The sequence below is a fragment of the Scyliorhinus canicula genome, chromosome 12 (assembly GCF_902713615.1).
Source record: "Scyliorhinus canicula chromosome 12, sScyCan1.1, whole genome shotgun sequence".
Taxonomy (NCBI): Eukaryota; Metazoa; Chordata; class Chondrichthyes; order Carcharhiniformes; family Scyliorhinidae; genus Scyliorhinus; species Scyliorhinus canicula.
The window spans coordinates 10,504,319-10,520,061 of NC_052157.1; the positions used below are offsets into that span (position 1 = coordinate 10,504,319).

Below are 15,743 nucleotides of genomic sequence, written 5' to 3' on the forward strand. Positions count from 1 at the left end.
TGGCCAATCCACCTAACCCGCACATCTTTGGACTGTGGGAGGAAACCGGAGCACCCGGAGGAAACCCACGCACACACGGGGAGGACGTGCAGACTCCACACAGACAGTGACCCAGCCGGGAATCGAACCTTGAGCTGTGAAGCATTTATGCTAACCACCATGCTACCGTGCTGCCCACTTATGAGGAAAGGTTGGAGAGGTTGGGTTTGTATCCACTAGAGTTTACACGAGAAAGAGGCAACTTGATTGAAACATTAAAGATCTTGAGGGGGCTAGACAGGGTGCATTTGGAGAGGATGTTTCCTCTTATCAAGAATCTAGAACGAGGGGGTTCACTGTTTAAAAATAAGCGGTCATTATTTAAGACAAAGAGGAGGAGAATTTTTTCTCACTCAAAGGGTCATGCATTGCTGGAACTCTCTTCCTAAAATGACAGTGGGAGCAGAGGGCTGGTCTCCGTCGGTGGGATCCTCTGTTTCGTTGGCAGCACACTCACTCCCGCAGATTTCCCGAAGGCGTGGGGGGTACCCACAATGGGAAACCCCATTGGCCGGCTGCAGGGATGGAGAATTCCGCCCAGAGTATTTCGATAATTTTAATGGCAGAGCTGGGTAAATTCTTGATTAACAAGGGAGCGAAAGGTCCATAAGACGTGGGAGCAGAATTAGGCCACTCAGCCTATCGAGTCTGCTCCGTCATTCAATCAAGGCTGATATTTTTCTCATCCCCATTCTCCGGCCTTCTCCCCATAACCCCTGATCCCCTTATTAATCAAGAACCTATCTATCTTGTCTTAAAGACACTCAGTGATTTGGCCTCCACAGCCTTCTGCAGCAAAGCGTTCCACAGATTCACCACCCTCTGGCTGAAGAAATTCCTCCTCATCGTGTTTTAAAGTGTCCTCTCCTTCTAGTTTTTCCCATAAGTGAAAAACATCCTCTCCACGTCCACTCTATCCAGGCCTCACAGTATTCTGTAAGTTTCAATAAGATCCCCCTCATCCTTCTAAACTCCAACGAGTACAGACCTAGAGTCCTCAACCATTCCTCATACGACAAGCTCTTCATTCCAGGGATCATTCTTGTGAACCTCCTCGGGACCCTTTCCAAGGCCCCAGCACATCCTTCTTTAGATACAGGGCCCAAAACTGCTCACAATACTCCAAATGGGGTCTGACCAGAGCCTTTTATAGCCTCAGAAATACATCCCTGGTATTGTGTTCTAGCCCTGTCGACATGAATGCTAACATTGCATTTGCTTTCCTAACTGCCATCTGAACCTGCACGTTAACCTTAAGAGAATCGTGAACAAGGACTCCCAAGTCATAGAATTTCATATTTCATAGAATTTACAGTAGAGAAAGAGACCATTTGGCCCATCGAGTCTGCACCGGCTATTGGAAAGAGCACCCTACCTCCACCCTATCCCCATAACCCAGTAACCCGACCTAACACTAAGGGCAATTTGGATCCTAAGGGCAATTTAGCATGGCCAATCTACCTAACCTGCACATCTTTGGACTGTGGGAGGAAACCGGAGCACCCGGAGGAAACCCACACACACACGGGGAGAACGTGCAGACTCCACACAGACAGTGACCCAAGCCGCTAATCGAACCTGGGACCCTGGAGCTGTGAAGCATTTGTACTGACCACTATGCTACCGTGCTGCCTTGTGCTTCTGTCCCTTTGTGCTTCTGATTTCCGAAGCACCTTTCCATTTAGAAAATAGTCTATGCCTCCATTTCTCCTTCCAAAGTGCACAACCTCACACTTTTCCACATTGTATTCAATCTGCCACTTCTTTGCCCACTCTCCTAGCCTGTCCAAGTCCATCTGCAGCCCACCGACTTCCTCAATGCTACCTACCTCTCTACAGATCTTTGTATCATCTGCAAACGTAGCAACAGTGTCTTCAGTTGCTTCGTCCAGAACATTAATGTATATTGTGTATATTGTGGTTCCAGCACAGACCCCTGAGGCACACCACTAGTCCACGGGGTTAGGCAGGAATGTGGGGTTGAGGTTACACTCAGATCAGTCGTGGTCTTATTGAATAGCGGAGCAGGCTCGAGGTGCCGAGGGGGCTATTCCTGCTCCTGTTTTGTATCTTCCCTCCCCACTTTGTATATTGTAGCCAGGAACACAAATGCTTTGTGAACTGGCTGACCCCTTATAGCCCGCCCATTTCCATGACTTGACCCCCACTGCTGCCACGGCGACAAGCGATTCATCAGTCGCTTTCCCTCTCTTTTACCCAGTCACTGTTATTTAGTTCAATTAATTCCGAGACGCTGATTTGACTTGGAAAAGGAGAACTGCACATCACGAGCCATCATTTTGAACAGCTGGATAGCTCACACAGACAGATGCGCCTCAAAACGAGAATTAAACTATGCATTTTCCAACAGCAATAAAACGAATGGATGGGAAACTGTGTGGGCTGCGATCGGGTGAGACGACCTTTAGGTTCTAAACCCCAAAACGCTACTATTGCAGGAAGCCCAATGTTGGAAATGCTGAATCATTGTTCAACCCATAGTGTCATTTCCATGTAACAAAAAGTATGAATGTGTACCACAGCAGCAGATTAATCTGGAACTTTAAAAGCATAACTATTGGACGCTGTCCATCTTCCCTCGTATGGTAGTTTGCAAAAAAGTGAGTCAACATCGAAGTCAGATATCCAGGCAAAGGATTCCAGTGTGAGAGCATGGATTAGGAGCACTAGTGAGTTATCCTGGGGTGGGGGGGGGGGGGGGGGGGGGGGGTGGGGGGGGGGAGCACCAGTGAATTATCCTGGGGGGTGGGGGGGGGGGTGGGGGAGAGCACCAGTGAGTTATCCTGGGGATTGGGGGTGGGGGGTGGGGGAGAGCACCAGTGGGTTATCCTGGGGGTTGGGGGTGGGGGGTGGGGGAGAGCACCAGTGGGTTATCCTGGGGGTTGGGGGGGGAGAGCACCAGTGGGTTATCCTGGGGGTGGGGGGGGGGGGGGGAGAGAGCACCAGTGGGTTATCCTGGGGGTTGGGGGGGTGGGGGGGGGGGGGGGGAGAGAGCACCAGTGAGTTATCCTGGGGATGGGGGTGGGGGGGTGGGGGAGAGCACCAGTGGGTTATCCTGGGGGTTGGGGGGGGGGGAGAGCACCAGTGGGTTATCCTGGGGGTTGGGGGGGGGAGAGAGAGCACCAGTGGGTTATTCTGGGGGTTGGGGGGGGTGGGGGGGGGGGGGGAGAGAGCACAGTGAGTTATCCTGGGGTTGGGGGGTGGGGGGTGGGGGAGAGCACCAGTGGGTTATCCTGGGGGTTGGGGGGGGGGGGGGGAGAGCACCAGTGAGTTATCCGGGGGTTGGGGGGGGGGGGGAGAGGAGCACCAGTGGTTATCCTGGGGTTGGGGGGTGGGGGGGGGGGGGGGAGAGCACCAGTGGGTATCCTGGGGGTTGGGGGGGGGAGAGCACCAGTGAGTTATCCTGGGGGTTGGGGGGGGGGTCGGTGAGAGCGCACCAGGAGTTCTCCTGGGGGTGGGGGGGGGGAGGTGGAGCACCAGTGGTTATCCTGGGGGTGGGGGGGTGGGGGGGTGGTAGGGGGGGGAGGAGGGAGAGCCCCAGTGAGTATCCTGGGGGTTGGGGGGGGAGCACTAGTGAGTATCCTGGAGGGGGGGGGCCGGGCAGAAATTGATGATGTGCCTCAGGGGGCTGATTAGGAGTTGCCTGAGGAAGGAGACACGTGCAGGGAAGTAAGGTGAATAGCCCAGAGGGAGACCGGCTTGACGGTGTCGTGGCAAAGTCACTGCACTAATAATGCACAGGGGCCAGGCCAATATTCCGAGAACCTGGGTTCAAATCCCGCCACAGCGGATGGGGGAATTTAAATTCCATCAATAAATCTAGAATATGAGGCTAGTCTGTTACTCCCAGGCAATAGTGACGGACTGAAGGCCTGTGATTCTTCTGCCGGCAATCAGGGTGGTTTAATTTAGGCAAGGTGAGCTCCCGAACTGCCCCTCACCGCCCCCTTTCATGTGTGGTCAGCGTTCCTGAAGTGTGATGTATGTAGCAATTTCAGATGTATTGTATTTTATGTACTTGTTGCAGTAAGGGTTAAAGGTGTGTATGACTGCTGCAATAGTGTTTTTAAAAATCCTGATTTAAAACTATGCTTTTGGGAACCAGAGGTGCAATTAAAGCATCATAAAACTTGGGCTAATGGATTTTTTTTTTGTCTTGATTATAAGAGGGTTCCCTGTGGAGTATTCAATGAGAGACCTTTGTGCTCAGTTACGAAGATGATGTAACTAATGGGAGGAGCTAGAGATCAGGTACTTTAGCAGAGAAGTAGAGATTGCTCAGTTGGATTCTGAAAGTCAAACTGTGAAAACAGTGTCTGAAGACTTCAGCTAGACAGGATTCAGGTCTATTTCTTAAAACAGCCTCAAATAACATCTCTTAATCAAGTATGCCTGGGCCTGCTAACTGTATTTAAAAGTGGATTGGGATCTGTAATGGTTTTGTTGTTTGAGTGGGAATAAAGATAGCAGTTAAGTGTTAATGTATCACTGTATTAATTAGCATTATTTAAGGGGTAATTGTAAGCTATTTTCTTGTGTAATGTCAAAGATATTTTAATAATGTGTTACTAATAAAGTTTGTTTTCAGATATCATATCCTGTTTTTGCTAGAAACCACTCCTGGAACCAGGTATCCTTTACTCACAGTCTTACAAAATTAAAATAAAATATTGGGGTTTCTGTACAGTATCCTAACCACTGTTGGGGTCCGGTCGGGAATCGTAATATAGGTCACCGGCTGCTGACTTTCATTGATTTTTAAACCAGCAGCATTATTCATTCACCGACATTTCTTCCCAGAAAGGATTATCGCTACTTTACACACAGCACACAGACATAAAATGGTTACAACAAACAAAGGGGGTTTCGTCTCAGAGGACCCAGGTTCAATCCCGGCCCCGGGTCACTGTCCGTGTGGTGTTTGTACATTCTCCCCAGGTCTGCGTGGGTCTCTCACCCCCCCCCCCCCCTCCCCACCCCAAAGATGTGCAGGGTAGGAGGATTGGCCACGCTAAATTGTTCCTCAATTGGAAAAAATTTAATTGTGTACTTTAAAGTTAAAAAAAAGAAGAGAGTTTCACTTCTGCAAATATTAAAACCAAACAGTGTAGTTAACAGTTCACGTGTCTGTTGCAGTCCGATGAAAAGAGCCTTTCCACTTGGGACGTGAAGCTCAGGCGAGGCCAGATGGCTGATGAAAGGATTTTGTGGAGTTTTTATCAGAATAAATGCTGTGCTTCAAGAAAACAGCCTTGATAATACCTGTAACCACGGAGCAGTTTCCCTTTCCCAGACAAATGTAGGGTCTTTGGAAAAAGATTTTTAAAAGAGACTTTAAAACTTTAAGCCTCGTGGCTTGGTAGAAGGCTACATATTATAGTCTGGTTTCTGCAGTGATGTTCCTTCTGCTGTTACTGTTGCATTCTGCACGCTTCTGCAAAAAGCAAGCAGGGTTTATAGTAAAAAGCCTTCAAAAATCAAAGAGTTTTATTCATGTGAAAACCGGCCATCGATACACAATGGAAACAACTGCTAATCGATTCATTTTCATAAAAGAGTTTCCACCTCGCTTTGTCAAATTCCATCGACATACAATAGAGGCAGGTAGGAGTCCTTAGCACTTCTCTTGTGCAGAATCAGTTTCAGTAGTTCCCCTTTGTTATCTGGTATTCCTGGAGATAGACAGTCTGAAGTCTTATTGTGCTCGCCGTTTTGGGGTAAGCCCTGACAAGGGCAGGTGCAACATTTCACAAGGGTGTGGTGTCAGCATGTTCATCATCATCCAGCTTTAGAAGCTTTCCGAAGCTTGGCCAATTTGCAGTTCCAAATTTCAGGTGACCTGTGACAGCCATCTTGCAGATCAACAGTGTCCTTTTTAAAGTGGGCTTTAAAAAAATATAATACGTCTGCACACATGATGGTGACCATGACAACTAACATCCATTTTTGTAAAAATCCTCTGGTTCACTGATGCCCTTTATGGAAGCAAATCTATCCGTCTTTAACTGATCTGGCCTACATATGACTCTTGTAACTATCCTCTGAAATGGCCTTTTAAACCATTCAGTTCAAAGGCAATTAGGGATGGACATTCTTTTGAGGAAATCCCTGAAGTGATCCCGTTATCCTGGGAGTTTCCTCCGGTGATCGCATTCCAAGTAGAGCAGTGAATTTGTAAGTCTGGTTTCAGACATTTAAACAACATGTCCCACCCCAGTGGAGCTGGTTTAAGTGATTAGTGCCTTAAAGCTGGGCAAGTTTGGTGAAGGACACCTACTGTCAGAGTCTATGGAGTAGCCTCTGCTGCACTTTGTAATAACTGCAAAATGAAGAAATCAAAGAGAACAAAGAACAAAGAAAATTACAGTGCAGGAACAGGCCCTTCGGCCCTCCCAGCCTGCACCGATCCAGGTCCTTTATCTAAACCTGTCTCCTATTTTCCAAGGTCTACTTCCCTCTGTTCCCGCCCGTTCATATACCTGTCTAGATGCAAAGAGAACAGGTTTTAGGACCGGGTTTTAATGGAAATGAAACAAAGTTTTTTGTTGGGTCCATTTAACGGGGTGTTTCCTGGGTCCGGCAGCACCGAGATTGATCCCGCGATTAAACGGAAATCTGTTTCATTTTTGGGTGCCAATGAAGGAACACCCCCCCCCCCCCCAACCACCAAGGCTGCACATAGACTCTTTCCTGCACGAGCAAAGTCCACTCGCCAGTGCAGGAAGAGATCGGGGCGCTATTTTTAAATAGCGCTGTAATATCCCACGCAGGACCTATGTGGTGGGAACCATTATCTTTCCTGTGGTTCTTGCGGAGTCTGAGCTCCCCCACTAGGGGCGGGCGATCACTATTAGCCTCTGTATAAAGGGTCGTTCAGAAGGGCACCGACCAGGGCAGAACCCGATAGGAATCTACCGGGATGCATATTATTATATATATATGTTCATTTTTTCTATCCAATTCAGGGGCAATTTAGCGTGACCAAGCCAGCTATCCTGTCAAACTTTGTGAGACCCATGCAGACAAGGGAAGAATGTGCAAACTCCACAGGGACAGTGACCCGGGGCTGGGATCAAACCCAAGTCTCCAGCAGTGCTAACCACTGCCCTCCAGGGTGTGTATATATTATATTGTAAATAAAACTATGTTTCTTTATTTTCACTCATAGCGGACTCCCCGTGTCCTTATTAAATGTGCCGCGATCTCTAGGCCCCCACCACAGCCTCCTGGCCTCCCAACATGTCAATTAGGGAATCATCGAGCCCCCCCTCACCCTACAAAGGCAGGGCACCCCGGGTCCCTTCCCTCGCATGGGCAAGATGCCACCTGGGTTCTGTCAGCCTGGCAAAGCCCCTGCTAGTGCCACCTGGGTACCCTGGCATTGCCAGTGTGGCACAGGGGAGGCACTGCAAAGTTGCCTGGGTGGCATCGGCAAGCCAGGGTACCACCCTGCCCAGAGCCTGACCACTCAGAGGCCCTGATCGCCTGAGAAGCCACTGTCCAAGTGCTGGTACACTCGGTCCACATTTGGCACCTGTTCAGAGTCTCCGAGGCGAGGCTGTTCGATCCTGGGTGCTGGCTAGGTCCGGCGTAGACACATTCAAGTGAGACTAACTACTCACTTCAATATGCAAATCTAGATCCTTACTGAATTGGCGGGATCCAGATCGCGAGGCCGTGTGAGATCCCCTTTGATCTCACGAGGTGTGACTAGGCTGGTAAATCTCCTGAGGGGTGAGTCCAGAGTCGGTCGCGACGAGGCGATTAATCGCGAACCAGATGGGTGGATCACAAACAATCCTTCCCTGATTCGGGTGGGTAATTACAGAGCTTCCCTCTGGATCGATGACAGTTTTCCTGATGATCGGTGTCTCAGCGAAGAAGGATCGACCATATCTTGGCTTTGGGTTCCAGTGCTTTTAGGAGTTTGAGCTAAATATGCTGGGAGCAGCTTTTCCAGATTCAGTTGTTGATCAGGATGTGTTTAATTTGTCCGGAATGAATGGATCAGGAATTGTTGATAATCTTGATGCCGTCAACACCAGCATCGACCCGGCAATGTGAAAAATTGCCCAGGTCTGCCCTGTACACAAAAAGCGGGTTAAATGCAAAAAGGCCAATTACTGTCCCACTCTCAATCATCAGCAAAGTAATGGAAGGGGTCATCAACAATGCTGTCAAGCAGCAATTGCTTAGTAACAACCTGCTCACAGATGCTCAGTTTGGGTCCCGTCAGGGTCACTCAGCTCCTGACCTCATTACAGCCTTGGTTCAAACATGGACAATCGGCCTGAATGCCAGAGGTGAGGTGTGAGTGACTGCCCTTGATTTCAAGGCCACATTTGACCGAGTGTGGCATCAAGGATCTCTAGCTAAACTGGAGTCAATGGGAATCAGGGGGAAAACTCTCTGCTGGTTGGAATCATGCACCTCCCAACTCCCCAACTCCCCAAAGCTTGTCCACCATCTACAAGGCAATAATCAGGAGTATTTTGGAATACTCTCCACTTGCCTGGATGAGTGCAGCTCCAGCAAGACTCAAAAAGCTTGATACTATTCAGGACAAAGCAACCCACTTGATTGACACCCCATCCACAAACATTCACTCTCTCCATCACCGACGCACAGTAGCAGCAGTGTATAGCATCGACATGATGCACTGCAGTAACTCACCAAGTCTCCTTAGACATCACCTTCCAAACCGACGGCAAGGGCAGCAGATACCCGGGAACGCCGTCACCTGGAGGTTCCACTCTGAGCCACTCATCATCCTGGAGATATGTCGCCATTCCTTCACTGTCACTGGATCAAAATCCTGAAGCTCCCTCCCTAACAGCACAGTGGGTGTACCTACAACATATGACTGCAGCGGTTCAAGATCGGAGCTCACCACCACCTTCTCAAGAGTAAATAGGGATGGCCAATACATGTAGGCTTAGCCAGCAACACTTACATCTCTTGAATGAATTTTGTAAAAAGTTTCTCGAAAGCTGCCTCATCACACGGCACCAAAGGATCTTTGATGCCTGCATCATGTGGCATACAATGATGGCTGCAGATTAGCACATTTGGATTCCTTAGTGAATGCAAGTGGTTAAGAGTGCCAACTTCGCTCAGATATTTTTACTCCTGAGTCAGAAGGCTGTGGGTTCAAGACCCTCCCCAGCGACTTGAGAAGAAAATCCCGGCTGCCCTTTCAGTACGCTACTGAGGGTGTGCTGCACTGACGGGTGTGCCATTTTTGGAGATGTTGTACCAAGGACTCATCCCAAAGGCGGCATGGTAGCACAGTGGTTAGCACAGTTACTTCACAGCTCCAGGGTCCCAGGTTCGATTCCCGGCTTGGATCACTGTCTGTGCGGATTCTGCACTTTCTCCCCGTGTGTGCGTGGGTTTCCTCCGGGTGCTCTGGTTTCCTCCCACAGTCCAAAGATGGGCAGGTTAGATGGATTGGCCATGCTAAATTGCCTTTAGATTAGGTGGGGTTACTGGTTTACGGAGATAGGGTGGAGGTGTGGGCTTAAGCGCGGTTCTTTCCAAGAGCCGATGCAGACCCGATGGGCCGAATGGCCTCCTTCCGCACTGTAAAAAAAAAAATCTGTTTTTGCAGGCGGACCTAAAGGATCCTATGATACCTTTCTGAAGGTGAACAGGCGATATCACCCTTTGACCTGTGTCATAATATACACACAAGTATATGATGGTGCACAGACAGGCAGTGATTGACACACAGGATGACCAATGAACACACAGGATGACCAATGAACACACAGAACACAGCAGCCAATCACCAGACAGGACACGACCACTATAAAGCCAGAGGGCACCAGTTTTCCCGCTCTCTCGGGATCCAGCCTCTGAGACAGTCAGAGCCCGTGAGCAACAACTAGAACATACACCATGTGGTAGCAAGATAGTCTGGTCAGGTTAGCCTCAGGTCTCCAGTCAACTCAGCACGGTGTCAACCCACAGTTAAGGTATGTATGATAGTTAAAAGTTCAATAAAATCGAGTTGCATTTCTTCAAGTGTTGGAAGCCTGTCTCTCTCACTGCTGCAGTAAACGCAGTCCTCGCAGACCCAGCTTACCCAACACATCATCCTGGTCAACATTTCTCTCTCTCAGGCAACCTTCCTGAAGACGGATTAACGTGTCATGCTCGCGGGATCTTGCTGTGTGAAAATTGGTTGTTTCCTACATAAAAATAGCGATCGCCCCTCAAAATGATCCGTTGTGACATCCTGAGAATGTGGAACATGTGATGTAAGAAAATAACCTTTTAGAGAAAAAGACTGGCGTTGCTTACCACAAAGGAGTGATCCTTGGGGTTGCTGGTTAAGGTCATTCCAAGCCGCATGTTATCTTTATGGTCCGACACATAAGGGAGGGATACTCTTCCTTGTGTGAATGAATTAACAATAGATTAGATATGCCTGAAAGCAACAATGGTTTGTTTCAAATGGATCTTTCCCCAAGTCTAATTTTAATTCCAGTATTCTATATTGTTAGACAATAATAGTGACATGAATATTAACTTAAATATAAATAGCAGTTCAATTACGTTTGAACAAATGATTATAACCTTCTTAGATCATTTTTATTTTACATTATTGGGCTATTATATATGTGGGGCATGCGGTAAAAATACCTTATCATATATATTTTGCTTGAACAATGTATTAATTTTTTTCTGGACAATGCTCTCCATATGGGCAAAACTACATCCAAGTGACTACTCCTCATGGCTAGCTCGCACTGCTGAGAGGCCTCAGCAATGACACTTGTTGGAGGGAAGTGACGATAATACAAACTTCTGGCTGTGTTTGCCTCATGTGCGGCACGTGGGCTCAGTGGTTAGCACTGCTGCCTTACAGCGGCAGGGACCCGTGTTCAATTCCGATCTCGGGTTACTGCACGTTCTCCCCGTGTCTGCGTGGGTTTCCCCCTGGTGCTCCGGTTTCTTCCCACAGTCCAAAGGTTTTGTTTTAATTTTCAGAGTACCCAATTCATTTTTTCCAACTGAGGGGCAATTTAGCGTGGCCAATCCACCTACCCTGCCCATCTTTTGGGTTGCGGGGGCGAAACCCACGCAAACACGGTGCGACAGCAGTGCTAACCACTGCGCCACTGTGCTGCCTCACAGTCCAAAGATGTGCAGGTTAGGTGGATTGGCCTTGATAAATTACCCATACGTGTCTAAGGGTTGGGTGGGGTTACGGGGATAGGGCGGGAGATTGGGCCTAGGTAGGGGTGGTCTTTCGAAGTGTCGGTGCAGACTTGATGGGCCGATTGGCTTCCTTCTGCACCGTACGCATTCTATGATTTGGTGTAGTCTTGGGCCATTCAGCCTAAATCTAACATTTTACTAACATAATAAAATAATAATAATCGCTTATTGTCACAAGCAGGCTTCAATGAAGTTCCTGTGAAAAGCCCCTAGTCGCCACATTCCGGCACCTGTTCGGGGAGGCCGATACGGGAATTGAACCCGCGCTGTTGGCCTTGTTCTGCATTACCAGCCAGCTATTTAGCCCACTGTGCTAAACCAGCCCCTTAAGTGGTTTCACGATGTGGGGCACTTTCTTATGATTCCATTAGGGGGAGCCATGTCACATTACTGGAGCTCTAAGAGTGAGAGTATTGTCCATCTAACCCCCTATGAACAGATGGCCACCTCTCTTGGCTGGTCAATGATTTGGAATTGAAACCCTGGATCATTCAACCCTGGAAGAGGGATTTTTTTCCAACACAATTGGACACTTTATAATTGCCGACACGATGGTGAATACAATACCGAGGTTAAGCTTCCCGCATCCGTAGCTTGTTTGATTTTTCACCGGGCACCGATAGACATCCCCCGTCCTTTTCTTTCCCACACCAGCCCACGGAGCACCAACTAGAAGCCTGGAATAGAGCAGGAGAAACAAACAAAAAGACACATCTGGAATTGTGCAAAAAATATTACATGGAATTACAAAGAATTTACTTCACAGAAACAGAAGATTTGGTCCAACTGGTCCATGTCATTCCACATAAACCTCCTCCCACCCGTTTTAATGTCACCCTATTTTTGTATCTTTCTGTTCTCCCCCCCCCTCTCTCCTTTCATAGAATTTACAGTGCAGAAGGAGGCCATTCGGCCCATCGAATCTGCACCGGCTCTTGGAAAGAGCATCCTAACCAAGCCCACACCTCCACCCTATCCCCATAACCCAGTAACCCCACCCAACACTAAGGGAAATTTTGGACACTAAGGGCAATTTATCATGGTCAATCCACCTAACCTGCACATCTTTGGACTGTGGGAGGAAACCGGAGCACCCGGAGGAAACCCACGCACACACAGGGAGGATGTGCAGACTCCGCACAGACAGTGACCCGAGCCGGAATCGAACCTGGGACCCTGGAGCTGTGAAGGAATTGTGCTATCCACAATGCTACCGTGCTGCCCCTTTAAATATATTTCTGCAACTCGCCTCCCGTAGTCCTTATGGGGGTCGGTTAGCTCAGTTGTCTGGACGGCTAGTTCGTGATGCAGAGCGACGGCAACAGCACGGGTTCAATTCCTGCACCTGTCGAAGGTTATCTGTAAAGGCCTCAATTCCCTTGCCTGAGATCATGGATCATAGAACTTGTCAGTGCAGAAGGAGGCCATTTGGCCCATTGAGTCTGCACTGGCCCTTGGAAAGAGCAACCTACCCAAGCCCATGAGTGCACCCTATCCCAGTAACCCCACTTTAACTTTTGGACCTAAGTGGCAATTTAGCACGGCCAATCCACCTAACCTGCACATCTTTGGACTGTGGGAGGGAACCGGAGCACCCGGAGGAAACCCATGCACACACGGGGAGAACGTGCAGACTCCGCACAAACAGTGACCCAAGGCCGGAATTGAACCCCGGGTCCCTGGCGCTGTGAGGCAGCAGTGCTAACCACTGTGCCACTGTGTCACCCTGAGGTGTGGTGACCCCCAGGTTAAAAGGGGAGAGCAGCTTATTAACGTCTGGGTCTGTGGCGACTTAAAAAAAAACATACAGTGAGTGCCACCTTCCAACCTCTCCCGGGATAAAGATGTTTCTCCTGAATTCCATAATGGAACATGGGGTGGGTGGGAGAAACGCGCGGTGGTAAGGTCAGGAATTTGGTGGGGGTGCGGGGTGGGATCAGCAGCATGTGCGGGTGGGAACAATGAAGGATGAGGTGAGGAAATGTCAACAAAAGAGTTTAATTTTAAAAGGTGTTGGGAACAGGGTGGCCTGCGGGTGAACATAAACAACCTCTGGAAGGTGCTGGAACGTTGAGCAGGGCTGTTAAAGTGTTTACAGATCCTTGGTTTTAATAATAGGAGCAGAGGCCACAAAACATGAGATTCATGCTGAACCTAACAGTGGCTCGTCTTCAGCTGGGGAAGCACAGAAAATAGAGCAGGAGGAGGCCATTCGGCCCTTCGAGCCTGTTCCACCATTCCTTATGATCATTGCTGATCATCAAGTTCAATATCCTGATCCCACCTTCCCCCCCATATCCCTTGATCCCTTTAGCCCCAAGAGCTACATGTAATTCCTTCTTGAAATTTCACAACATTTTGGTCTCAACTACTTTCTATGGTAGTGAATTCCACAGATTCACCACTCTCTGGGTGAAGAAATTTCTCCTCACCTCAGTTCAAAAATGTTTACCCCTTCTCCTCAAACTATGGCCCCTAGTTCTGGACTCCCCCACCATCGGGAACATTCTTCCTGAATCTACCCTGCCTAATCCTGTTAGAATTTTGTAAGTTTTGATGAGATCCCCTCTCACTCTTCTAAACTCCAATGAATATATTCCTCACCAATTCAGTCTCTCCTCATATGACAGCCTTAAAAAATGAGAGTATATTCGGTGTTCCTACCAATATGCATGACATCAAATGCATATGTTGCCTGGCAGAGCTGTTTGCCCACACAGAGCTGGATAAGGGTTACTTAATGCCAATTTCAGTCGACCTCAGGCTTCCTGCAGGCATGGGGAGCCAGGCTGGCTGAAACCAGGTCCTGATATTCTATTTATTATTTATTTAAAGAACGCAAAGTCCCTAAAGCCAAGCAGTTTATTCCAATCCTGCCATGTCGAGTGCAGATTGGCCTCCGCTGAGTCGGTGGACTGATCATCCTTCTATGATGTGGGGAAGAGTTTTCTCTCTTGCACAGGCCCCGTCTGTGCCAGTTGGCCAAGGAGGGGCTGTTGGCTGGTCAGCACGGTGGATCTGGCTGAGTTTGGACTGGTCACTGTGGAGTTGGACAATAATAGTCGCCGGGTCTCAAGGACACAGATTCCCTGGGTTCATCGTCTGCTTTGGTGGTCACACATTCGGTACTCGTCTGCTTTCAAACTAGGGCCCATGCTTCCGCAATGAAGCCGTAATTATAGCCGAGAAGGTGTTTCCGCTGGCTGTACTGTGTATCATAGAATCACTACAGTGCAGAAGGAGGCCATTCGGCCCATTGACCCAATCCATATGTGCAGAACCCAGGCTCCAAACCCCAGGATAAGTGGTTGACATTTAGGGTGGCACGGTAGCATAGTGGTTAGCACGGTTGCTTCACAGCGCCAGCGTCCCAGGTTCGATTCCTGGCTTGGGTCACTGTCTGTGCGGAGTCTGCATGATCTCCCCATGTCTGCGTGGCTTTCCTCCCGGTGCTCCGGTTTACTCCCAAGTCCAAAGAGGTGCAGGTTAGGTCGAATGGCCATGATAAATTACCCTTAGTATCCAAAAAGGTTAGGTGGGATTGCTGGGTCATGAGGATAGAGTGTAGGTGTGGGATCAGGTAGGGTGCTCTAGGGCAATATGGTGGTGCATTGGTTAGCTCTGCAATCTCACGGCGCCGAGGTCCCAGGTTTGATCCTGGCTCTGGGTCCATGTGGAGTTTGCACATTCTCCCTGTGTTTGTGTGGGTTTCACCCCCACAACCCAAAGATGTGCAGGCTAGGGGGGATTGGCCGTGCTAAATTTCCCCTTAATTGGAAAAAAATGAATTGGGTACGCTAAATTAAAAAATAAAAGGTAGGGTGCTCTTTGCAAGGGCTGGTGCAGACTCGATGGGCTGAATGGCCTCCTTCTGCTCTGTAAATTCTATGATTCTATGACTGGGATGAGGAGGATTCTTTTCAGCGGCAGGGCTGTGAGTCTTTGGAATTCTCAACACCAGAGCGTTTTGGACACTCACTCATTGTGTGCACTCAAGAGTGAGATTGCTAGATTGTTTGACACATAGGAAATGGAAGGTCATGAAGGCAAGACAGGAAAGTGGAGTGGGTGTAAGAACTCAGCCATGGTCTTTGTAAATGGCAGAAGTGGGATGGAGGGTCTGGGGCCTACAGCTCCGGCCCCTACTTAGCTCAATGAGATATTGTGATAACACAGCTAAGTTCAAGTAATTTTCCAAGGAAGAGTGTTCTTATGTTGTAAACCAGACTGAGGTCAATCAACAGCAAAAACAAAATTCTAAATCCAATTCTCTGTAGGGAAACCTCTTCAGATGAAAACAGAGCTTGACTTTACCACACGGTCTGGATCAACAGGTTCCCCACCGAGAGCAGCTCAGGGCAGTGTTAGGGTTTACATCTTATAAATAGTTTGTGTTGAAACTAACTTAGAAGCTGAAAGATATATTTCCAAAAAAGATATTGGACTCCGTCGTCTCA

The 15,743-nt window shown here is 48.6% G+C and overlaps 1 protein-coding gene across 1 annotated transcript in view; it reads right to left on the reverse strand.

Annotated features, from left to right (window-relative positions):
- itga11a (integrin, alpha 11a) overlaps positions 1-15,743 on the reverse strand; it is a 209,188-nt gene that overhangs the window by 120,185 nt on the left and 73,260 nt on the right. Inside the window, 2 exon segments of the mRNA XM_038813203.1 lie at positions 10,366-10,457; positions 11,854-11,963. Of these exon segments, the coding sequence (XP_038669131.1) occupies positions 10,366-10,457; positions 11,854-11,963 (202 nt within the window).